General features: G+C 44.8%; 1 protein-coding gene across 1 annotated transcript in view; it reads right to left on the reverse strand.

The window, feature by feature from the left end:
- KIAA1210 (KIAA1210 ortholog) overlaps nucleotides 1-25,456 on the reverse strand; it is a 43,970-nt gene that overhangs the window by 12,858 nt on the left and 5,656 nt on the right. The window contains exons 4-7 of the mRNA XM_058659155.1: nucleotides 16,948-17,074; nucleotides 16,358-16,492; nucleotides 11,621-11,776; nucleotides 283-444 (exon numbers count right to left, since the gene is read on the reverse strand). Of these exons, the coding sequence (XP_058515138.1) occupies nucleotides 283-444; nucleotides 11,621-11,776; nucleotides 16,358-16,492; nucleotides 16,948-17,074 (580 nt within the window). The remainder of the gene's footprint in view (nucleotides 1-282; nucleotides 445-11,620; nucleotides 11,777-16,357; nucleotides 16,493-16,947; nucleotides 17,075-25,456) is intronic.

Here is a 25,456-nt window from a genome sequence, read left to right on the forward strand (position 1 = left end):
TAACCAATAAGAAGAGTTTATGCAAGCATAAGTCATTGCTTCTACCTTCTTCAGTACCTTTTATATAAATTCCAATAGACAGGACACCCCACCCAACAGATGGAAGCTTTCTTACTCCTCTGGGGCATCAAGCCCAGGACAGTACCTTTCATTCTGCCATCTCCACTTAGGGTAGGAGTCTCATAAACCACACCAGTTCCACAGGGCCAGATTGCAAATGCTGGAAATCATCTCTTCCTACACAAGAGTTGACTCCAAGTCTTTAGAAGAACTCATAGTTACCTGGAAGTTCTTCTTTTGCTTCCGGGGATTCAAAGCCATCTTGTGTCGAGCAGCTGAAGAATCTAAGCAGCTCTGACTGGTAGATAAAGTGGGAAAGTCACTGAAATTCTGAGTGTCCAAGGACTTTAATACATCAGGTACAGATGATGACTCAGAGAAGTTCTGGAGAGAGCAGAAGAAAATAAACAGGTCAATTAAATGATCCCAAGAGTTTCAAATGCCTCTGTTCGAAGAATTCTTAAAGAAGAAATGCTTCATGAATTACTGTAAAATTTTGCTACATTTCTGGACAATATCTTGCAAAAGGGAAACTCCACATCTGTACAGGTTCCTTCTCTCATATTACAAGGATCTTACAGCTCTGGGCTTTTGGAACTAGATGGAACCGTTTATGTGCCTATTAATTTCATGTGATCTGTGGGTTGACCACATATGCTACCATTTTCTACTACAAATAGATACCACACTGGCTCACTGTTCTGCAAGCATTTCAGGCAAACTCTCCCCTCAGGACCTTTGCACTTGCCATTCCTGCTGCTGGGCAGGTTCTTCCTCCATGTCCATGTGAATAGCTCCTTCACTTCCTTTAGCTTTTAATTCAAAACTACCTTCTCATTGAGACCTTCCCTGGCCAAACTACTTAACATGTTTAGCCCTGACATTTAATAATCTCTCCATTGTTTTTATTCTTGTCACTTTCATCATCATCTAACATACTAGATGTTTCCTCTATTTATCTTCTTTATTATCCATATTCCCCACTGCAATATAAACTCAATGAGAAAAAGTTTTCATCTGTTTTATTTATCACTTTATCTCCAGCACACTGAATGGTGGGTACTAAATAAATGAGGTGTTTGTTGCATCGGTGAATTAATTCTTTACAAGCTTCCAGTAGAAATTGTCTTTCTGGCTTCAGAGCAATCTCCCTTATTTGTGAATCATTTTAATTGTTCCTTTTGAGTCCTGACTAGTAAATCTAAAAGGACAACAGGCAGATTGGCTTTGCACGAAATCTAATGTTTGATTACTAGACAGGAAGCAAACATTTATTTAACAATGATTTTCCACTAAGTTGGCCTTCCAAGCCTTAGAGTATAGACACTGCAAATAAAAGCATTGTTAATTGTCATGAAACTAATTCCATATTATTATAACAGAAACATCAGGTTCATAATAAAACTGTTGATTTGTGTATTGAGTGTGTGCAGCAGAGAACTTATCTATTCCCAATCACTGCCTAAGCCAAGAGTGCCTCCAATTGAATAGCAGCTACTTGTCCTGTGATAGCTTGATGTGCATTAACTATTCCTGGAAGTTGATATAAACATAGACACACAGCTGTCCTCAAACCCCAAGCTAAAATAAGAGGGGAAAAAAAGCCATCAAGTATCATCCCAATGAGATCATGGAGCTCAAGCCCAGACACGAGATTCAAAACAGCCTCAAGAGAATCTCATTTGTTGGGTTTCGAGTATGCTGTGAGTGCAGTATATATATACTGTATGAATTAAACAAATTATACAGTGTTCTTGAACTCCAAGCAGAAGTTCAAATATGGTCTGGGAACCTCCCAACATCAAAATCAACTGGAATGATTGTTGCAAAAGCACATTTTGGACCTAGCTGTAGGCAACTACCTAGGTTGTCTTGTACCTAAGCAAATGTTACATTACTGGGAGAAAAGCAGCCAATAGCTGGCAGGCATTCTGGGCCTGGGAAATGCCAAATTTGTGTTAACAATACCAATGTGCCAACATAATTGCTAATTCTTCCCCCCCTCCTTTTTTTTTAAAGGGGAACTGCATTTCGGTTTTTTTTAATAGCTGAGTAGTATTCCATGGAGTAAATGAACCATAGCTTTTTTTATCCAGTCCTCTGTTGATGAGCATTTCGGTTGCTTCCAAGTTTTTGCAATTATTGATTGTGCTGCTATGAACATAGGGTTGCATGTTGGTTTCTCATGTAACAGGTGTTTTGGATAAGGCCACAACACCTGTCAGTGTTTGTATGGACCAGAACTGGGGACAGGCCTGTCAGGGTCAGGCCCTAGCACCCGTTGGCATGCATGAGAGCCAGGATAAAGTGTGGGTCATAACCAGCTGCACTAGGCTGCAACATCTGCCAATGAAAGCTGAGACTGTGGGTGTGCCATGCCAGGCTGGTTGCAATACCCATAAGCGTGCACAAGATCTGTGCCAGGAACAGGTCTTGTAGGAGAGCTCTTGGGACTACCCTGCTTGGATGTAGCTCTACTGGTGAGTGTGAGAGCTGGGGCTGTAAACTGACCAGGCTAGGCAAGGATATAGCACCCATCAGCATGCATGTGTGATGGGTCTAGAGGTAGGCCAAACTGGGCTGGGCTCTAGCACCTGCTGGTGCTCATGAGTGCCAAAATAGGTGCAGGAAAGGACAGGCTTGGACACAGCACCCACTGGGTCATACAAGAGTTGGGTCTGGGCATGGGCCAGCCTAGACTAGGCTGTAGCATCCATTAATGAGAGCCAGAATGGGTACAGCCAAGTGGGGCTAGGTGGCAATATCCACCAGTGAGTGCCAGGACTGCAGACCGGCCATGTTAGTCTGGGCAACAGGACCCAATGGCACACATGAGATCTGGGGTTTGGAGCAGCCTTGGTGGAGGAACTTGGGCAACTCTACTGCTAGGCACAGCTTTCACTGATGAGCATGAGATTCAGGGCTGGAAGCAGGTTTGACCAGGCTGGGCTACAGCATCCAATAGTACATGTATGAGCTGGGCCTGGGGACAGGCTGGGAAGGGTCAGTCCATAGCACACAGAAGCATGAGTGAGAGCCAGGACAGGATGCAGCCCAGGCCTGGATGGAACTTAACACTCACCAGTGCACATGAAGGCTGAGGGTGGGCCAGGCTGGGGTAGGCTACTGTACCCACCTGTAAGAGCTGGGACTGGGGGTGGGCAGGTTAAGTCAGGCTGTAGTACATGCTGGCAAATGCCAAGACTGTGGCAGGCCATCTTAGACTGGACCACATCATCTGCTGGCACACATAGGACCTGAGGTTGAAAGTAGGCCTGGTAGAAGAACTTCAGGGACTCCATTGCTGGGCTGCTGTTTCCAATATTGAGTGTGAGAGATGGGATTAGGGATGGGCCAGTATGGGGGCAGGCCAGGCTGAGTTAGGCTGCTGTGCCTGCTGACATGCATGAGAGCCTAAATGGGTGTGGGCCAACAAAACTGAGTTGTAGCACCAGCTGGCAAATACCACAACTGGATGTGGTTTGGGCTGAGCTAAGCCACAGCATCCATGGGTGTACATGAGAGCTGAATGGAATGCTGGCTGGGTCACACTAGCCTATAGCAGAAGATGGCATATGTAAAAACTGCGGTTGAGGGTAGGCCTGGTGGGGTCTATCTGGAGTCGCCCGATAGACTCCCGATGTATGTATGAGGAACAGGTCTGTGGCAGGCTGGCTGGGCTGTGCTGGGTTGCAGCACCAGTTGGTTCATGTCAATCAATAGACCTTAGAAAGATTTTCTTAACCTTATAGCAACAAAACCAACAACATCTCTGATCTATCAAAATCACTGAAGTAACACCCTCGGAACACTCTTTCCGACATCAGGGTCTCTAAGGCATCATCAGGTGCTGGTGTAGTTTGACAGTAAGGAGTGGTCCCCTCCTCTCCTCCTCTGCAGACACAGGAGAAAAAAAATACTGAAACATGTGTCCCATCCACCTTCCTTCATACCTGACCCTTCCCACCCTAATCAGAGGCCCACATGGGCATGCATGCATAGTAAAAATGAAATTTTGAAAGTACATTTTTTGGGACATATCAAGACCCAATGAGTAAGAATAACAGAGGAAAGGCTTCAGGGTAGGCTTAACAGACTGTACATGTGAGCCTTTTAGGGGCCAGGGCTGAGAATCACAGGGCTGAGAATCTGGTATGAGGTCCAACACCCTCATTGCCAAACAAAGGCAGATATGCTTAAATAAGCCCATCAGTTGCCTTAGAACAGGAGTCCGAAATGTGGATTCCCAGTGAGAAGCAGGACACCCTCTTAGATACACTCTTTCTCTCAGCTCTGTTGGTTAGGAACAACCTAGAAAATGTACTGTGGAAGCCAAGCACAGAATTTTCTTACCCAAGAAAAGCAATCAAATCCCTTCCTGACAACTTCCTAAAAGAAAAGTAGGTGGAGGAAATGCAGTACCTTTCTCAACTTCTCTTACCCCATCCTGTCCAACCTACTTCTCCTTTAGTGAACTCTGAAAACCAATACACCCATTCTTGGTTCAGTGATCATATTGTAAAGGAAGGCCTAGATATTTTCATTTTTTCTTCAGTGTTTTCCAGGGTGTTCAGAGCAGACAGCTTCTGACAAAAAAATAGGCTCACTTTGCCTCAACATCTGAAAGGTATGCCAGGTCTGGCACATGCTCACTAGGCCTCTTCCTGGGGAAGGCACTTGAACTGGGCCTTGGGCCAGAGGAAGAGATCCCTTAGTAGTGCCTGATGGAGGTCAGGACTCCTCTTTCCTGTTAAGCTGGAGTGAGGGATGCTCTTTGTGAAATGAAAATACACATTAGCACTCTTTTTCCTTCCATCAATTTCCCAGATCCAGCACAAAATAGTTAATCATACACCTTTTGGTCATCCCTTCAACGATTCCTTTTTCTGTGGAATGAGACTAGGATTTTTCCCTTTCCATTTAACTGGTAAGTCAGCACCTGTGCAGGACTAGAAAACAGTTCAGTGATCTTCTTGGAACAAAGGAAAATACTGGTTATGTCATAAGAGCATTATCTGGTGGCTATCTAGGCCCAGGATTCATCAAACATTGGTTCACTCTGAAATTGCTGTGGAGCAGTGACTCTGGATGAGCTGTTCTGAGCTTTCAAATGTCTCCAAAAGTAGCAGCAACCCTTAGTTGGAAAGGTGGTCCTTGATGGGAAGTTTCAGCACTAAGAGGCACTGGCTCAGAGTGTGAAAGCCACCAATACTGGCTGTTAACACTTTCACTCCCTGGGTGGGTTAAAGTGGCTCATGTACTCATTCCTGAAGCTTCCTGTGAAGTTTCTGCTCCAATTCAAACCCTTGGTATGTAAAAGCTGTCATGGGGGAGGATGGGGAGGGGCTGGCACTGTGGCTTAGTAGGCTAAGTCACCACTTGCTACACCAGTATCCCATATGGCTGCTGGTTCAGTTCCTGGCTGCACCGCTCGTGATCCAGCTTCCTGCTTATGGCCTAGGAAAGCAGCAGAAGAGGGTACAAAGCCTTGTGCCCTTGCAATCAAGTGAAACACCTGGAGGAAGCTCCTGGCTTCAGACCGGCCCAGCTTTAGCCATTGCATTTGCAGAGTGAACCAGCAGCTGGAAGATACCTCTCTCTCTCCCTCTCTCTCTCTCTCTCTCTCTCTCTCCCCCCTCTGTCTCTATATATATACATATATATATAATATTTATTATTATATATACTTTTTTCTTTGTTTCTCTCTGTGTGTGTCACTCCTTCCTTCTATAACTCTGCCTTTTAAATAAAATAAATCTTAAGGGATCTGGCACAATGATTCAATTGGTTAATCCTCCTCTTGCAAGTGTAGGGATCCCATATGGGTGCCAGTTAGTTTCCGGCTGCTTCACTTCCCTTCCAGTTCCCTGCTTGTGGCCTTGGAAAACAGTAGAGGATAGCCCAAGGCCTTGACATCCTACACCTGTGTGAGAAACCTGGAACAAGCTCCTGGCTTCTGGCTTTGGATCAGCTCAGCTCTGGTCACAGCAGCCATTATGGGAAGATCTTTCTCTCTGTCTCTCCTTGTCTCTATAAATCAGCATTTCCAATAAAAATAAACAAACCTTAAAATTTTTTTTAAATCTTAAGGAAAATGCTGTCATGACCATAATTTTGGCAACTTAAAGTGTTATTGTGAGATTCAAGGGCACCTATACCAATAAAATTGCTGTGTAGGCTGCAAATTTCTATGCAACATTAGGGACTGGGGCATTATGTATCAACTTTTAAAAAAATTTCTGGCCTGTACTTCAGACACTTATTTGTAAAAATACTAGTAAGAAGACAACCTTACAGCATCATAAATGAAATCTTCAATGACTAATACAATGGGACAATTAACTGCTACTTAGCTCCCAATACGGTAAGTAGCAACATTTATCTCACAGTAAGACTAAGGCCATGGCATTTAATCAGCTCAAATGTTGAGCTGACCCACTCTTTTCCAAAAAGTGGAAGCAGATTTGGATGTATATTTAAATTGCTTCTTTTCCACACTGTTATTTTTAGCCTTAAAAGCAACACTGAAGAAAAACATTCTAATTACACAATATGAAATACAGACAGAGGTCCCTGAACTGTCCAGTTGCTGGGACTCAGGCAAAGGCAGGGCAGGAGCATCCTCTGATCCGAGACCCCTAGCACAGAGTACCTGATGGAAGAGGCCTGTACTTATCTCTCTGGGTGGCAAAAAGTTGAGGTCAGAGAGCATGGAGGCTCCTAATGTCACATGTGCCATTCAACAATATCTATTCATTCCCCCAGCCTGTCTTAGAGAAACAATGCCACTGCACTGGGACTCAGAGGGAGAGCTCACCCAGGGAAGCAGCGCTAAGCTTAGCTAATTAAACCTGAAGGGGACCAAGTACACAATTCATCAGCCGAGGAAACAGGCAGCCAAGGAAACTTAAGGCAGCCCTTCAACTCTTTCCCAAGGGATTTTGAGGCCTAAGAATTTCCTAGGGGAGAGGCTGAACTGGGACCAGAATGGGTAACTAAAGGACACCTCAGAGAGTTAATGGAGAAAATGTAGTTAGAAGATGCTAGTTTTGTTCTGAAATTTTTTAGTATGCACACAGCTTTTGCGTAATACAACATTTCCATTACCGTTTTGAAAACACAACATATACACAGATTTCAACTTTTTGCACCAAAACAAACCTATCTTTTAATTCCATGCTTTATGAAGCTTTTGAGGCACCCTTGTATACACCACCAGTAGGAGGCAGCAGCTCTGAAGGTTAAAAATAAATAAATAAATAAAAAACCAGCAACCCTGAAAGACACCTCTGAGAGGATATTTAGTTATCTTTTAATCTGACATTCCTGTTTTGATGCTTAGGTTCTCTGCTTAAATCCCCAGTTGCTGTTCAGTAAAAAAAAATAGGTTCCAGATTTATAGGGAGGTTCCCTGCTTATGGCCAAGGAAAGTAGCACATGATGACTCAAGTGCTTGGGCCCCTGCATGCACATGGGAGACTCAGGAGAAGCTCCTGGATCTTGGTTTTGGATCCACTCAGTTGTAGCTGTTACAGTCATTTGGAAAATGAATTGGCAGGTGGAAGATTCTCCTCTCTCTCTTTCCTTTTTTCTGTATAACTTTGCCTTCCAAATAAAAATCAATAAATATTGCTTAAATGATTAAATAAAAAAGAAAGGAGCTAAATTAAAATTAAAGGAAAACATTAAAACTTAGTGGGTGTAAAAAAATAGTTCTCAAAGAGAGTTATATATCTTTATGTCTTCAATACATTTATGGAAATTGTGTGTTATGAAAAAAAAATAGATACAAACATTAAAATTTTTCACATTAAAACAAACTTATCATTTATTTCTACTTTTCGTGAACTTTTTGAAGTACCCCCGTATATTGCTATGTCAAAGAAGATGAAACTTCTCAAATCAATAATTCAATTCCCACCTCAAGGAACTGGAAACTAAAAAAGTAAGAACAAATAAATCCAAGGATAGTAGAAAGAAGGACATAATAGAGACTATTTCTGCTAATAGCAGAAATGAATGAAATGTACATACAAAATTAATAAACAGAGAAAATCCACAAACCCAGAAATTGTTCCTTTAAAAAGATCAGCAGTTCGGGCCTTGGGTTTGGGGGCAAGTGCCGCTCCTCACAGTGTGGCGGCTGTGGGGGGTGCCCCTGCCGGGTCGGACCCAATGCTGAGGGCTCATGCCAAAGACATTGCCGCAAGGCAGTGAACGAGTCCTCGGCCTCCCCCAGGACCCAAGAAAGCTCTTTCCTCAGGGTAAGTGCGCCATGAGGGAACTTGGGAACTGGGTTAAAATTCCTAGCTCCGCCCAGCTGCTAATATCTTGTGGCTGGGTGAGTTTGGGAGGGGTTCCGGCCTTGGGTTTGGGGGCAAGTGCCGCTCCTCACAGTGTGGCAGCTGTGGGGGGTGCCCCTGCCAGGTCGGACCCAATGCTGAGGGCTCACGCCAAAGACACTGCTGCAAGGCAGTGAACGAGTCCTTGGCCTCCCCCAGGGCAGCCAGTGCACCAAGTGGTGCCAGGCTTTGCCTGCTGGCTGCCCGGCGGCAAACTCTGGGGTTTTTTAAGATATGTTTGCTGTTTGGGGACACCCATGACTAAGTCCAATTTTAGTGTAGGTGAGTAGTGAATCTTGGGTGATTCCCAGTGACAGGGTCATGAAAGTTTTAGGCATGCGTGGGGACTGAGACCTGGTGGTTTGGAGGGAAGTACCCAGGAGACAATTACGGTTAGTCAAATACACCAACCCAATTCAGAATACAGAAATGTTCTGTTTGCCTAGAACATCACTGATCGTCACACACCAGCCCACACCAATGCTATGGATGGGGGTCTCTTTGGCAGTGATGGGTACCATTACCCAACTGTTTGGAGTGGTGGAGTGGTCACATTTGGCAGGGCCAAGACTGTATCCAGCACGCGAGAGAACTTGGTCTGGGGGTAGACTCTATGGGGTTGTGTGGGCCCAACCCTGTGGAAATACAAGTCCCCCTGGTTAGCTCGCAAGCTGGGGTTGGGATGGACTAAGCTAGATGTGACCATGCCACCTGCCATCACACACGGGTGCAGGAACCCAAAACAGTCAGCGCAGGTCAAGGCAGCAGCACCTGAAAGTGCATCCTTTAACAGGATGTGGGGTGGGCCATGCTGCCACTGGAAGGGGACAGAATGGGCAGGGCTGAACAAACCTTAACTCACAAGAAACAACAGATATCAAGTTGGAGCACAGGTCATGCCAAGTAGGTCCTTGCACCTACTGATCTGCGTAAGACAGGAATGCTAAGCCACAGCATCTAAGGGACAGGACAAGAGAGGGGCTCTACCAAGTTGAATCAGAGCAACCACTGACCTTCACGAGATCTAAGGCTTTGAATAGGCCCGGTTGGGCAGCTAAGGGGATACTCTAGCTGGGCTGAGTTTCCCACCAATGAGCGCATGGGCTGTAAATGGGGCTGCGTTCCGATCAGGATACGAGTGTAGTCCCACTTGGCACAAGTGTGGACTGGGAATGGAAGCACCAAGCCAGGCCACACTCCAACAACATCTGGTGCTCTGCAGGACCAGGGGAAATGTATGACAGACTAGGCTAGGTCTCAGCCCTTACTGAACCATGTGTAAGCTGTATGGGGGTATGGAAGAGCCATGGCTGGGTTGAAACATCCAACAATAAGAACCAGATTGGGTTGAAGAACAGTCAGGAAACACCACTGTTCCTGCTAGGACAGGAGGTGAACTGAACAGGGCTGGCTCATGGACCCACTGGTATGCACGAAACCTGGCACTGGGAGAGTTTCTGATGGAGGAGCCTGGGCAACTCCTCTGGCAGGACACAGTCCCTGCAGGTAAGCGCAAGAAGCACAGTAGGAAACAGCCCAGAACAGGCTATGGAAATTATCCCACTGGTATACACATGGCATGGATTGGGGGCAGACCAGGCTGAACCTGTTCACATCACCCGCTGGTGAGTCCGAGCGCCAAAACAGAGTGTAGATCGAGCCAGGTTCGGCTGCGACACATACTAGTACACAATAAGGAATGCCAAGGTGAGATGAACCGTACCAGATGTGGTTGCAGCGCCCAAACAGCACATGTGATAATCAGTGGGAGGAGGCAAAGCTGACAGGGGAATGTGGGCTCCCCTGCTGGACAACTACTTCCATTGGAAGGCGTGAGTCGGGATGGGGGCAGATCAGAACAGGCAGGGCTGTTACACCTGTGGGCCTCATGTGGGCTAGATAAGGGAAGGGCCACGGTGGGCTGACTGTTTCGACTGGTGCAAGCAAAAACTAGAGTGGGTGAGGGTTGGTTGGGCTAGCCGCAGTACTAGCTGGCAGAGGCTGGCACTTGGAGCTAATTCTGTCAACTCAAATGCCAGAACTACCTGGAGAGTGCATAATCTGGGAGTGAGTGTGGCCTAGAAGGGAAATAGTGGGCACCTCCTTCGGGGCTACCACTCTCATTCATTGGACAGCATGTACACCAGGACAGTGGCAGGGGTGGCTGTACAGAAGGGCACCTGCCAGTAGGTGTGTGGGCTGGATAGTAGGTCGGTTGGGTTGAGCTGGGCTTCAATGCCCATCGACATGTGCGAGAGCTAAACAGGATATGGGACAGACTTGACAAGCCTGCGGTGTGTACTGGCAAGCATGGGAACCAGGGTAGGGGGCAGAACTGGTGGGGGTTATGGGGAGTCGCCCCAACTAGGCTGCAGCTCCAACCGGTTTGCGTGAGGACCGAGTATGGGCAGGATCGAACTGGACTACGACACCTGTTGGTTCACGAGGAAGACAGGCCTGGAAACAGAACGAACCCAGCAATCCCAATGACCAGCATGAGCATAAGCTGATTGGTGTGACGGACGGTGTTGGACTGTGTACTAGCAAACTCGAGCAAGAATCAGGCCTGGGATCATCTCAGATGAAGTTTCTTTGGAGATCCCTCCAACTGAACTGCTGATCTCAGAACCCCAACCATGAAGAGACTGTCAGCCAGTGGATCCTGAATAGGTTTCATTGCGATTGGAACTGAGAGATTGGCAGCAATCCAGAACTGATGAACTATCAAAACTGTATGAGCAGGACCCTCAGAGCGCGCCTCCCGTTGGGGATCTGGGATGGGTGGGAGGTTGGGTGGGAGGTTGGGTGGGACTTTTCCCTTTGTTTTTTTCCCTGACCCCAGATACAGGGTAAAATGATATTGGTGTGGAAACAATGGTATTACCCACTTTCACCCTGTAGCCCTTGACACTATGTTCCCTAATCAACTAAGTGAGATTATTAAAAAATAATTTAAAAAAATTAAAAGATCAGCAAAATTCACAAGACTTTTCAAATAGCTAAAATCAAAATGATATGAGTCTGAAGTTTTTTCTGAAATATTATTTTGCATTGCCTGTAAGTGAAATGCTTATTATTTGATTTCTAGAATTGGATGGAAAATATGAGCAACCATACGGAACAAAAGCTAAGAATGGCATTTCTTCTTCCACAAACACTTCCTCTAGCATCAGGATGAAACAGGAGAAAAAAGAATTCCCATAAGATGGGATGAATACCTTATTCAGTGTCAAGGTCTTGTATGATGAAGCCTTCACTGGTGAACTGTCAGTTGGATCACTGGCAATAGGGAGTTCTTTAAAGTCCTCAGAAAATATGTCAGGTTGGATAAGCGGTGGGCTGATGCCTGCTTTCCGTGGGGGTACTGGTGGAGGCTATCAAAAGGCAGAATGAAAGGAAAAAGTTAAAACCTGTGGGCTTTCATTTGGTGATCAATGCTCTCTTGCTCCTTAGTGGTTCAAGGACTTAGAACCCAAAGTGGGGGGGAAATAGTCCCAAGAAAGATTCTCCTGCCACCCAACTTTCACTTCTGGTACCCAATCCAAAAGCATACTAACAGCCTTGGGTTACTCTGGAGGTGTGCACTGCCAATCTCAATCACAGAAACTCCAAATAGTTTTAGCAAAACCAGAATCTTGGTGTTACCTCCCAATGGATGTTAACTTCAAATTGTACTTGACTGTGAGCTTTGTTTTTCATTTTGACCATGTCTTCTGAAGTTCGCTTCTTGGAGAACTGAACCTTTGGGTTGTGGTCTAGGGATGACATTGAAACTATAATCCTTGCTTCTATTATTTCAGGAATTGTTTGCACTGAATCTTGACTTATTTTAATCATTTCAAGACTGATTTCCTGGGGTTTTTGTTTGTTTTGTTTTGTTTTGTTTTTAGGAAAGCTAAAGAATTAGTTCTGGCTTCCCAAGGAGCTCAAATTTGGCCATTTCTTTTTTCTTGGGGAATTCAACAAACCAGTTGATTTCATTTGGAATATCGTGGTAAACTCAGTTTTGAGGCATTGATCCTTGCTATGACTCCTTCAATGCAGCTAGAATCCTTGATTTTATCTTTTAGAACTACTAGCTAAGTATCTACAAAGTATTACACTCTATTCTATGAACTGGGCCTACAACAATGAACAAAACAAAATTTTGGCTGTCGTTACTTCAGTGCTTGTTTCTGCTGTGAAGTTTTTAAATTGGGACCAATACCCTACAGAAATGGTAGCCAAAGAAAAGGGGCCACAATTAGCTCTTCCTGAAGTTTTGCCTCAGAACATTCCTGTTAGGAGTTTCCAGTGCTCCCTTATTAGTACCAGGCCCCGCTCAGGGATCTTGGGACGAGGCCAGCTCAACCATTCCTAATCCCAGCTCTAACAATGCAGCAATGGAAACAAACTTCTACTGAGGGTTTACAGTGTGCAGGCAAGGAGTGCTTTCCATTGAGGTACCTCACTGAAACCTCACAACAATCCTATGACATATTGTAGTATGATGGCTTCCATTCTATACACAGGGAGGACAAAGTTTTAGAGATGATATAAGTGACCCTATAATTCTCCAGTGGCAGACAGGCAGTGCAGGCATTTGAAAAGCTGGCCCAGCTTTATTTACCTGTGTTCTTAACCACTGCACCCTCCTATCTTCAAACTACAAGGTCAGGAAGAGGAAACTGATACTGAAGGTCAAGTTCAGAAGATGTAAAGGCAACAAATGGAACAGGTGATAAGCCTGCTTCTTTAAGGACAACATGCAGCAAGCAGGGCCTGAGGGCAATAAGAACAGGACCTTTCTGTCTCACTTTCTTCTTAAAAAGAAATTTTTACTTTTGTATTTGAAAGGCAGTTACAAAGAGAAAAGGAGAGAGAGAAAGTGGGGGTGGGAGTGGAGGGGAGGAGAGATTCTACCTAGTGGTTCATTTACCCAAATGGTCTCAACAGCTGCAACTGAGCCGATCTGATGCCAAGAGTCAGGAACCTCCTTGGAGTCAGGAGCTTACTCCAGGCCTCCCATGTGGATGTAGTCTCAAGGTTTTGGCTCTTCCTCCACTGTTTTCCCAGGTCACAGCAGGGGGGTGCATGGGAAGTAGAGCAGCCAGGACACTAACCAGCACCTATATGGGATGCTGGCACTGTGGGTGGAGGCTTCACACACTAAGCCATAGTGCCAGCCACTCTCTTTCTTAAATAACTGAATTCAATTGTTTTAATAAAAAAATGAAAGGTAGAATGAGAAAGAGAGGGAGAGGAAAATGCAAAATGCCTGCAATAGCACCCTTGCCTTAGTGCAATACTGGGAGCTGTCAGCTTGGTACTTACGGGAACTTGTCAACCTGGTGGGTAATGAATGATCCAGGTCTTATTCACACATTGTGTTGTCTTCAGTCCTGTTTTCCAGGGATCAGGCCAAAGTTCAGAGGTGCAGGCCCAAATCAAATATGTAAGGAAACTGACCAAAGGGCTACTATAGCCTTCATCACCTTCTTCAACGTGAAAATTAATGCCCCTGTAATTGTTTCCTTTAGTATCTCTTTCTCTCTCTCTCTCTCTCTCTCTCTCTCTCTCTCTCTCTCTCTTTCTCTCTCATACACACACACACACGCACATGCACGCACACACATCTAAAAACGGAATGTCTCTGCTTTAAGAGTCTGTTTCAGGGATTCTGAGAGAAGAAAAGAAGTCAACAGGTTTCCTTTTTCCTAATATGAGCAGTAGTCATGTAGCACCTCACTGTGCACATGAGTGTGGCCATCAAGCACATGAAAGCTGGTACTAATGTTGAAAGCTGAGGGCTGAAAAGCACATGACTGTGACTTTTCAAAGGTGCAACAGAGCAACAATCTGCTGGCCTAGGAGGCTGCAGTACAACCACGGGGTCAGCATCATTGGCCACTGTCCTGCTGTGTTTTCTATCTTTCATGGCTGATGTAGAATGTCCACATATCTGCAGAAAGCAGAGTGAGACATCTGGAGTCATAGGCACACATGTCAGAGACAAGCCTCATTTGCCATTTGAGGTCTTTTGATCCTCACGAACATTTGCTCTTTTTTGACTTTGGCATAATAGCCATTCCAACTGGAGTGAAATGATACCTCATTGTAGTTTCATTTGCATTTCCCTGATGGCCAAATGAAATTGTAATACAATGTTGGGGACAGTATGGGGATTCCTTAAAAAATTAAAAATTGAGCTACCATGTGACTCAGCTATCCCAATTTCTGAGAATATATCCAAAGGAAATGAAGTCAGCATATCAAAGACACACCTGTACTCCCATGTTTGTTGCAGTTCAAGCCAAAGGCCTGACGTTAACCTAGATGCCTGTCAACTGATGACTGGGTAAAGAGAATGTGGCATATAAACATGATGGAATATTACTCAGCCATAAAAAGAATGGAATCATGGTATTTGCAACAAAAATTGATGAACTAGATGATACATAAAATACGACAGACATAGAAAGACAAATACTATGTGTTTTCTCTCATAAGTGTAAGTCAATAAAAATATGTATATATATAACAGTATAAAAATGTGTGGATGCCATATTATGTGGTACTTGGATATTTTATAAATGTTCTCACAGAATTATATCTCTCACATAAGAACATAGCCTTCTTTCCTCACTTTATAATCCTTGTCATGAATTTCTTACTAGTGTGATATTAATATCCTTGCTTTCAAGAAACGTAATGTGCCTGTTACATAATGTTTCCATATGATGTGAATATGATCAAAATGCTAAAAAAAATTATTAAAATAGAAAAAAATCAGATCAGTGGCTTCCAGGGGCCAAGACAGGAAGAGGGAACTGACTACAAAGGGCCATGAGAGAGATCTGAGGGGTTACGGCAGTGTCCTGCATCACGACTGTAGCGATGATTTCACACTGCAAGCATATATCAAAATCGCTCAGAATTTGAAAAGTGACCAATCAGATGGAATACATATCATTTCTCAATAAAACTGATATTTAAAATGTAAGGAACTGCATTAAAAATAATGATCAGGGCTAGTGCAGTGGCATAGTAGGCTAATCATTCTCCTGCAAGCACCATCATCAATGTGGACACTGGTTCAAATCCCAGGTACTCCATTTCTGATCCAGCTCCCTGCTAATTGCCTGGAAAAGTAGCTGAGGATGATCCAAGTTCCTGGGCCCTTGCACCCACATTGGAGACCCAGAAACAGTTCCTGGCTCCTGCCTTTAGATGAGCTCAGCTCTGGCTGTTGCAGCTGTTTCCAAAGTGAACCAGCAATCGGAATACCTCTTTCTATCTCTCTGTCTCTCCTTCTCTCTCTCTCTCTCTCTCTCTCTCTCTCTCTCTCTCTCTGTAATTCTGCCTTTCAAATAAAAAATACTGAAAAATGATTAGTTCTCCCAGTGGGGAAGTGGCTTGTCTTTGTGTGGCCTTCCTGTTGACACAGGCTCTTTGTGTGCAGTGCTGCTGCTACAGGGTTTCTCCCAGGCAGTATCTTGCGCTCCCCCAGAGACCTCGTCTATCAGAGCTCCAGGTGACGCAGCTGGAGCACCACAGAATTCCCATCAACTGAGAGCTTGCTGGAAGAGACAATCCTATGGACCGGCTACCTTGTATGGAGCTAAGGTACAGAGAAATCCAGACTGCTAAAAGAAGCTGAGCATCTTAGAAACAAGGACGGTGGAAAGACCATGGCTTTAGACCTCAACATATCTGGGTGAGACTTCCAAATTTGCAACTCACAATTTCAGTGGGTCTGAGTAATTTCCTTACCCTCTCTGAATCTTCATTTGAGTTCCACAAGCAACATCTCAAGACAGATCTTATTATATTTATTGCAGATTATAAAAAAGAGAGACTCAGATAGGTGAGGCAATTAGCTAAGGGTCACACAGCCAGTAACAGGTAGAATGAGATTTCAAACACAGATCTGTCTGATTCAGCTGCCCAGATTCTGACCAATTGCATTCTGTTACCTCAGCAGCCCTGGAACTTTTCACCCAGATTCCATTTTTGGGCACAGGTCGAGAGGCAGGTCCAAGGTCAGATCCAGACATGACTCCCCATACACTAGTGCCAGTTCTAGGGAGAGTTCTGTAAACATGAGATCTCTATGGAAGAGAAAGATAAAAGACTTTGGCAGCTGCTTTGTCAGCACATAAACAATGGGATGTCATTACCAAAATAATTATTCTTGAGGTATGTTTAAAGAAGTGAATATGGTCATACTGATCAACACTGTGTGCCAGGCAATAGATATGCATGATATCTATCAATCTATCTATCTATCTTCATACGTATCTTATATAAGCATATATGTATGTGTATAAGTATAAATATGTATAGGAGAGAATACATGTCTATCTATACATATATACATGTATATATTATTATTTAAGTATATAGCTAGATATGTATTTTTTCATTTAATATCTACAATAGCTCTGTCTGGTGGAATCAGCTGCAAAGCAGGAGCGAATTCTGCTCTCCTTTTTGGTTCACAGAAGGGCAGGAGGAACGGAAGAGCAGTCTTCCAGCCAGGCATGGCAGTTTTGAGTACTCTTACCTGGAGAAGTGTCTCTCTCTGAGGCTCCAGGTTTGAGAGCATCTTACTTGCTGCCCTCTCAGAATCTGGATCCAATAAGAAGATGCTGTCATGAGATATGGCTTTGTTGCCCATGCTGCTCTTGGCCCTGCCCAAGAAAGAAGACATCATGTAAAAGCAATCCAGGAGTCATAGAAACCAAAGACACATATATATTCATGACACAGCCTACCACATACTTCAATAGGAAGGTGGGGACATCTATGTGCTGACACAGAAGGCTGACCATGAGATATAATGTGAAAAAATAGAAATGGAATGGCCCCAATGAACTTATACATACAAATATCACATCCACATATAGTTTGTTCCAACGATAATACAGAAGGATAGACATCAAATTGTTAGTGGTAGCTCCCTCTGAAGAATGGCACCAGAGATAGGAGGAAGAGCTGAATTTTCTACTTTATGTACTTCTGTGTTTCAATGGGCATTATTTAAAACAAAACAAAGCAACAAAACAGTGTTGAGGCAGCACGGGTGCATTCATCTGGGTCACATGGCTCCCTGGGGGTGGGGGAGCTCTCAGTGGGCCTTTGAGTTCTCCCTGGCCTGGAGACTTTCTAACTGGCACAGGTCTGGAGAGCCGAGCAAAATGGCTCCTTGAGGAAAGGGAGGCTCAGGAGGCTTTTGGGTTCTCCCCGGCCTGGAAGCTTTTTGACCAGCATGGGTGCATTCAGCCAGGCCATGTGGCTCCCTGTTGGAGGGGATGGGCGGCCCATGATCCAAAAAGCATTGGGGTGAAGCCCTTTGGCTGCCCAGTGGCATGCTCAGGGTGGGCGAAGCTTGGGGGTTTGGATTTGCAAGGGCACAGGAAGATCACACAGGTGGTAGTGAGTGATGACCTGTGTTTATGCCCAGGTGAGCATTATAGCTGAGGCACTTCCGTGGATAAGGCCACAGCATGTGCATATAAGTAGGGGGCTGAGACCCAATGGCTCGGAGGGGGCAAATAAAAGGGCCTTTAAAGGTCAGATTAAAGTGTGAGCACAAGTTGGATACCGGAGCTGGGGTAGTTAGCATTGACCAGCACCAAGCACCATCCAATTGCACACTAAAGCCAAACCTGGGGCCTACCAGTGAGAGTCAAAACAAGGGACTGGTGATGTTAGGATGGGCCATGGCAATAGCTAGCCTGGAGAGAAGTGGGTCTGATAGCAGAATCTGTGGGGGATATGTGGCCTCACCCTTGTGGAACTGCAACCTCTGCTGGCATGCCCAAGAGCAGCAAATGGGAACAGGCCTGGCTGGGGATGCCCTAGCTGGGTTGGGGTTCCCACTGGTGAGGACGAGAGCAGGACTGGGGACAGCAGGTGGGGCTGGACATGGCTATAGCCTCCCCTGGCACAGGTGTGGACTGAGCAACAGATTGAGCTAGACTCCAGCACCCACTGGTACTTGTGAGAGCCAGGTTGGGTGTAGAACGGGCTGGGCTAGGTCTTGACTCCTACTGAACCACACAAAAGCTGTGCATGGGCATGGACCAAGTGTGGCTGGGCTGCAACACCTAACAGTAAGAACCAGAATGGGTGTGGGTCAGTTGAACAAGGACAAGAGGTGGACAAAGTCAACCTGGGCCAAGGACCCACTGGTGTGTGCAAGATTTGCCACTGGGAAGAGACCTGAGAGAGGAGCTTGGGAAACTCCTTCATCAGGATGTAGTCCCTGCAGGTAAGCACAAGAATCAAGGCAAGGAACAGCCCAGACCATGCCAGGTTACAGTAGCTGCCAGCATACATGTGGATCAGGTCTGGGGACAGACCAGTCTGGACCAGTTCATAACATCCACTGGCAGATCTGAGAACCAAGACAAGGTGCAGCAGGAGTCAGATCAGGCTGCAAAACCAGCCAGCTCACATTAGGGCCAGGACAACTATCAGGCTGGACTGAGTGGGGCTGCAGCACCCACCAGCAAGAACTGGAACAGGGGGCAGGCTAGACTGGGCCAGGCTGCGCAACATGATTATGGATGCTGAGGTGAGGTGTGGTATGCCAGCCTGGGATCAGTGGGGGCCGAATTCATGAATCCCAAGGGTGGGAAATCTGGTGTGGTTTGGGTCGTCTGGACTGTGTCCTGGGGCCTGTATACTAGATGGTACTGGGTTTGTGAGCCCTGGGGGCAGGGGATCTGGTGGGACTCATATAGCTTGGCCTGGATCCTGGGGCCCACCTGTGTGGTGGGTGCTGGGTTCGTGAGCCCCGGGGATGAGGGATCTGGAGGAGCTCGGGTGGCCTGGCCTGGGTCTCTTGGCCCACCTGCAAGATGGATGCCGGGTTCATGAGCATCAGGGGTGGGGGATCTGGTGGGACTTGGGTTGCCTGGCCCATGTCCTTGGGCTCGTCTACAAGAGTATGTCCTCCTCAGTGAAAAAGGCGGAGCAGTAGACACAGACCCTGATGCAAATGGGGAATATGGTGGTTCATTTGGTACCATAGCAGAAAGAGAACAGAACAACTGGATAACTACCCCAGCAAAGCTATGACAGCAAAAAATCTCAGCGAATGGAGATTTGAGGTTGACTATGTCAGCCAATGGACATTGGGAGGGCTGCATCATCCTTGGATCAGCAAAACTGACAGCATTTCAGAACTATTAAATCACTTGGACAGAATCCTCAGAATATACACACATCGGGACCCTGGTTTGATATCAGGTGGTAGTTCCCCATCCCTGGGTACTGGGACATTTGGAAATGTCAGGTGTGGATTCCTGCTTTATTTCTCCCCTTCCCCCAGAAACAACAAGAAGAAACAGCAAATTTGGAAACAATGAGTTCACCCACTTTTCCTTAATCCTTGATCCTTCCTACCCTGATCAGCCATGTCATCATTACAAAAATTAAAACGATCACATATAAAAAACAGTGTTACTGAGATCCAATCCCTACTGCTCTCGGCTAAAGTCCTGGCCTTGAACGCCCCGGGATCCCATATGGGCGCCGGTTCTAATCCCGGCAGCTCCACTTCCCATCCAGCTCCCTGCTTGTGGCCTGGGAAAGCAGTGGAGGACGGCCCAATGCATTGGGACCCTGCACCCACGTGGGAGACCCGGAAGAGGTTCCAAGTTCCCGGCTTCGGATCGGCACGCATCGGCCCGTTGCGGCTCACTTGGGGAGTGAATCATCGGACGGAAGATCTTCCTCTCTGTCTCTCCTCCTCTGTATATATCTGGCTGTAATAAAATGAATAAATCTTTAAAAAAAAAGATTTATTTTTATTGGAAAGCCAGATATACAGAGACGAGGAGAGACAGAGAAGATGATCTTCCATCTGTTGATTCACTCCCCCAAGCAGCTCCCAGGCCACAAGCAGGAAACTGGAAAGGAAGTGGAGTAGCCAGGATATGAACCAGCACCCGTATGGGATCCCGGCAGTCGCAAAGTGAGGATTTAGCCACTAGGCTACTGTGCTGGGCCCAGAATGGCTGGCTTCTAGTCTCAGCTCCTGTACTTCTAATTTACTTCCTGCTAACGTGCATCCTGGAAGGCATCAGGTGATGGATCTAGTACTTGATTTTCTGTCATCCACATGGGTATCTGGATTGAATTATGAGCTCCTGCCTTTAGTCCAGTCCAGCCCTGACTGTTAACATATAGAAAATGAATCGGAAGATGGAAGATCTCTCTCTCTCTCCTCCTCTCCTGCCACCTTAAATCACATGAAAATAAATAAATAAACCTTTCAAAATCTACTGGAGTAGACAAATTCGGCTCATTTTCAGTATACACCACCAACATACAAAACTGTATCTCTACATATTTGTGATAAACAACCTGGAAGTACAATTAAGAAAATACTTTCAATTGCACTAATATTAAAAAGAACAAAATACTTAGGAACAAATTTAAGACAAGATTTATGAACAGTGTAATATGCAAGCTATATATTTGTTTAAATTACTGAAAAAAAAAGTTAAAGAAGGCCTAAATAAATGGACGGCCATCCACAGTCATGGATTGAAAGACTTCATCTTGTCAAAGCAGCGATACTCCACAGATTTATGTAGAGACTTAATGCTACCTCTGGAAATTTCAGCTGCCTTGTTCCATTGCACCCAGATAAGTTGATCCTAAGATTCACAGTGAAAAAGAAGGGACTATGACTAGACTAGCTACAACCATCTTGAAAATGAGACATTAACTTGCAGAACTCATACTGTGGCCAGGAGCCCCAGGGAGTACCCCCGCCCCTTGAAATAGGAAAAAACTGACTCAAGGCAAAAATCATAGCAGTTTTTAAGCAGAGCCCTCCTGAGAACAGAGGATGAAGGAGGAGGCTTTTTAGCAAATGCCACAATGCAACCAGGTCAGCTAAAGCAATGCTATTAGGTCAGCAGCAGAGATTTGGGACATGCAGGTGTGACCTTATGTAACGGTTGTGTGGGCAGTCCTGTGGCACTAAATTACTCAATCCAAGTTGCAAACCTGAATATGCAGTAGGAAGCTTCAAGTTGTTTGTGCTAGGGTGTATGAAACAATGCCCTGCTTTGCTCAGGGTCCAGAATTTGAACAAAGAATTCTCTTCTGGGTCTGCCAGTGTGAAAACTGCTAAACTGTTAAAGAGCCTTGGTGTGTTCCACCTGTCTGTCCAAGTATCCCACTACAAAGCTTCCTGATTTCAAAACTTACTACAAAGCTACAGTAGTTAATGCTAACATAAATATACTCAAGTAGATGAACAGAACAAAGTTAAAAGACCAGAAACAGACCTATATAAATAACTGATGAGCAATAAAGGTGCCAAAACTATTCAGTGGAGAATAATTAGGCTTTCCAAACCAATGCTTCTGGGGCAGCTGTACATCCACATGGGTAAGAAGGAGGTTGAACCCTTATCTTATGCCAAATATACAAAAATCAACTGGAAATGGATTAAACATTTAAAATATAAGGGACCAATCTTCAGACCTCGGATTTGCCAATGGATTCTTAGCTATAACAACCCAAAGTCAAGTCACAAAAAAATAGGTAAATGCATGTTAGCAAAATTAAAAATGCCTGTAATTCAAAGCTATATCAAGAAAATGAAAACAATACAAATAATAGGATAATACATTCACCACTATAGTATGATACAAGATTTGCTTTTGCATTTTAAAAAACTCTTTAAGAATATCTTTAGATTTATAAAACCAAAATTGTACAGCTGTGCCAAGAGTTCTCACATGCCTCACACCAGTTTCCCCAACTGGTATTTTATATTAGGATATTTGTCTCTATCCATAAATCACACTCAACTTGTCCTCTTTTGCATCTAAACTCCTTCCAGGCTCCTAGCAGTCGACACTTTGTGTCAGGGGCATTTGTCTTTCTGTGTCTCATTTCTTTCTTTTTTTATTTTAGATGATGTTAATATAGTTGATCAGAGTGGGACAGATCAAGGGTTAGGGAAAAGTGGGTGTGATCATTGTTTCCAAATTTTCTTTTTCTCCTTCCTGTCTCTGGGGTTGGGGCGGGATAAGGGGAGAAGCCATATCCAGCTTCCCAACCACCTTAATACCCAGGGATGGGGAATGGCCACCCTATATTAACCCAGGGTCTCAATGTGGTGCACACTTTGAGGGTTCTGCACAGGTACTTTCGATAGTTCTGAAATGTTTTCAATCTTGCCAAACCAAGGATGAGCGAACCCTTTCAATGTCCATTGGCTGTGTGTCTGACTTATTTCACTTAACATAATGTCATCTCACACATGTAAAGAACTCTTACTAATTTTTAAGGCATTCAATAGCAAGACAATCCAACTTAAAGATGAGAAAAGGGACTAAAAAGATATTTATCAAAACTATACAAATGACCAGTTAGCATATATAAAGAACTCTTATGAATTCTTAAGAAATTCAATAAATAAAAAAGATGATCCAATTTCAAATGAAAAAAAAAGGTCTGAATAGCTGTCATATAAAAGGGGAAGAGGTAGACAAATGGCCAACAAGCACATGGGAAAATCTTCAGCATTGTTTGCTAATGGGAAAATATAATTAAAAACTGTGGTGAGATGCTATTTCACACCCACTAGAATGGCTGTAATAAAACATTCAGATAATAACAGGTTTGATGAAGTTTCAGAAAAATTGGAACCCCCATATGCTGCTCCTGTGAATGTAAAATGGATCCCCTTCTAAGCTGGCTTGTGGGATAGCAAAACAGGCTGATGTCTTCCATTGTGTGTTAAAATCCTACTCACCTGACCCCATATTAAACTCTGCCACTACCCAGCTGGCCCTGGTAGTAAAAGCAACACACACTGCTTTATTAGAATAGCATTCACGCAAAAACTTAATATGATGATCCATATAAACTCCTCCTGGACAGACGATATTGAAAATGAATTTATTCTTTAATTCTGTTTTCCCTGAATTTACTTATTTTCTTGAAGGCATAGTTACAGAGAGAGGGAAAGTTGAGAGAGAGAAAGATTCCACCCAGAGGATCACTTCCCAGATGTTCAAAGCCAGGAGCCAGGAGCCAGGAGCTTCCTTTGGGTCTCGCATGTGAGTATAGGGACCAAAAGACTTGGGCCATTCTCTGCTGCTTTCCTAGGCTGTAAGCAGGGAGCTGGATCTGAAGCAGAGCAACCTGGACTCAAACTGGCAGCTACATGAAATGCTGGTGCTGCAGGCAACAGCTTTACCCACTATGCTACAGAGTGGATTCCTCCCTAAGTTTTTCAAGTACCTTCATATAACTGAAGATTCTTCCAGACATCTCCATATGCACACCAATGTCCATCATGCACACATATTTTCATATATATGTTCTGCTAACTCAAATCAGTCTCAGAATTACTGTAGCACCTACAACTACCTGTCCACTCCACTTTCTACAGAAAAACAGAGGACATCTCAGGCTGTGAGTGGGCTTGAAAGCATAACTTATTTCCCTACTGTGCATCAGCCAGACCGCAGCTGTGGAACTGGCTGTGCAGTGTAAGCCTTCCTTGATCAAAGGATTACACTGACACTGGTTGTGCCTGAATTTGTTAGAAACTGCAAAGCTTGTTCATAGAACATATCTGGTGCTCACTGATCTGCTGCCTGGAGGCAAAGACAGAAAAAGAAAATAACAAAATTTCAAATGGAAGCTTGGCTTTAATTAAAGCAATAAAGTACATTACAGCATATATCTGTTAAGAAATCAAATGAAGGAATGTGATTTACTTGTTGTGTCAGCTACAGCTTATTATAGTCTTACAAATAGATACCGGCCCTATTTCATAAGCCAGGGGAAGGCTGGCTCTATGTCTAATTGAGGTTGATTGATTACCTGGGTGGCAAAAGCTGAACCTCCTCCATACCTCCCATATGATTCTCCCATGTTCTTCCCTTAGCATGGTAAGCAAAGGGTGTGATCTTCAAACCCCTTAGTCATATCCTTTTGATTAATTTATGCTATATTAACTTTCTCTGACTCTTTCAGGTGCACAATGTGTGGGCAATCCATCAAAGCGAATGGACCATTTTGGACTGGAAGGAACAAATAAGATAGGACAATGGTAGCACAGTGGGAGACAGTCCTTGTCAATGTGTAGAGACATTGCAGGGTAAACCTGAATGCCTCTCCTTCACCCCAGCCTCTGATTCTTCATATGGCTGGTCCTAGTCTTACTTAAAGTGTAAGGCAAGATCAGTATGATGGCTGAACTGGCTAATCCTCTGCCCGCAAGTGTCAGCATTCCATATGGGTGCCAGTTTATGTTCTGACTACTCCCTTTCTGGTTCAGCTTCCTGTTTGTAGCCTGGGGAGGCAGTGGAGTACAGCCCATGTCCTTGGGACCCTGTACCCACGTGAAAGACCTGAAGTAGACTCCTGGCTCCTGGCTCCTGGCTTCGGATTGGCTCAGCTCCAGCATTGCAGCCACTTCGGGGGTGAGCCAGCAGATGGAAGATCTTTCTGTGTCTCTCCTTCTCTCTCTGTAAATCTTCCTATCCAATAAAAATAAAGCTTTAAAAATGAGACAATGGCCTATCAGGTAAGCCCCTTTGTCCAAAAACCACCTCCCCCCACAGTGAGGCCATCTGAAATTCTTCATCCTGGACATGCTCATTAAGGTGCTTCCAAAGCAACTGTGTATATTTCCAGGCCATTCTGTTACAGGAAGTCTGATGGGAGCAGTAGGACATGGTAGCTAACTGTCCCATTATCACCGAGCAAAGCCTTGGGAGAGTGGCCAGCAGTCATGACAAGCTCTGTGAAGAGTCCAGATGAGTCTGGAGTTTAAGTCCAGGAGAATAGGCCCAAATGGAACTCGCTCAATTTGAGGGGGATCTAATTGAGTCAGGGACAGCGAGGAGTACTGGGTGTCAAGGTGAAAGAACCAAATAGGACATGGAAATTGGGGCAGCACAGATGAAAATTAGAATAGAGAAAGCACCATTGGCTCAGAACGAATCTTCCTTCCCAGTCCTCCTATAGGTAATCATGGCAGTTCCCCCAGTGTCCTGGGGTGGAGGGAGGGAGAGAAGAAGGGA

The sequence above is a fragment of the Ochotona princeps genome, chromosome X (assembly GCF_030435755.1).
Source record: "Ochotona princeps isolate mOchPri1 chromosome X, mOchPri1.hap1, whole genome shotgun sequence".
Taxonomy (NCBI): Eukaryota; Metazoa; Chordata; class Mammalia; order Lagomorpha; family Ochotonidae; genus Ochotona; species Ochotona princeps.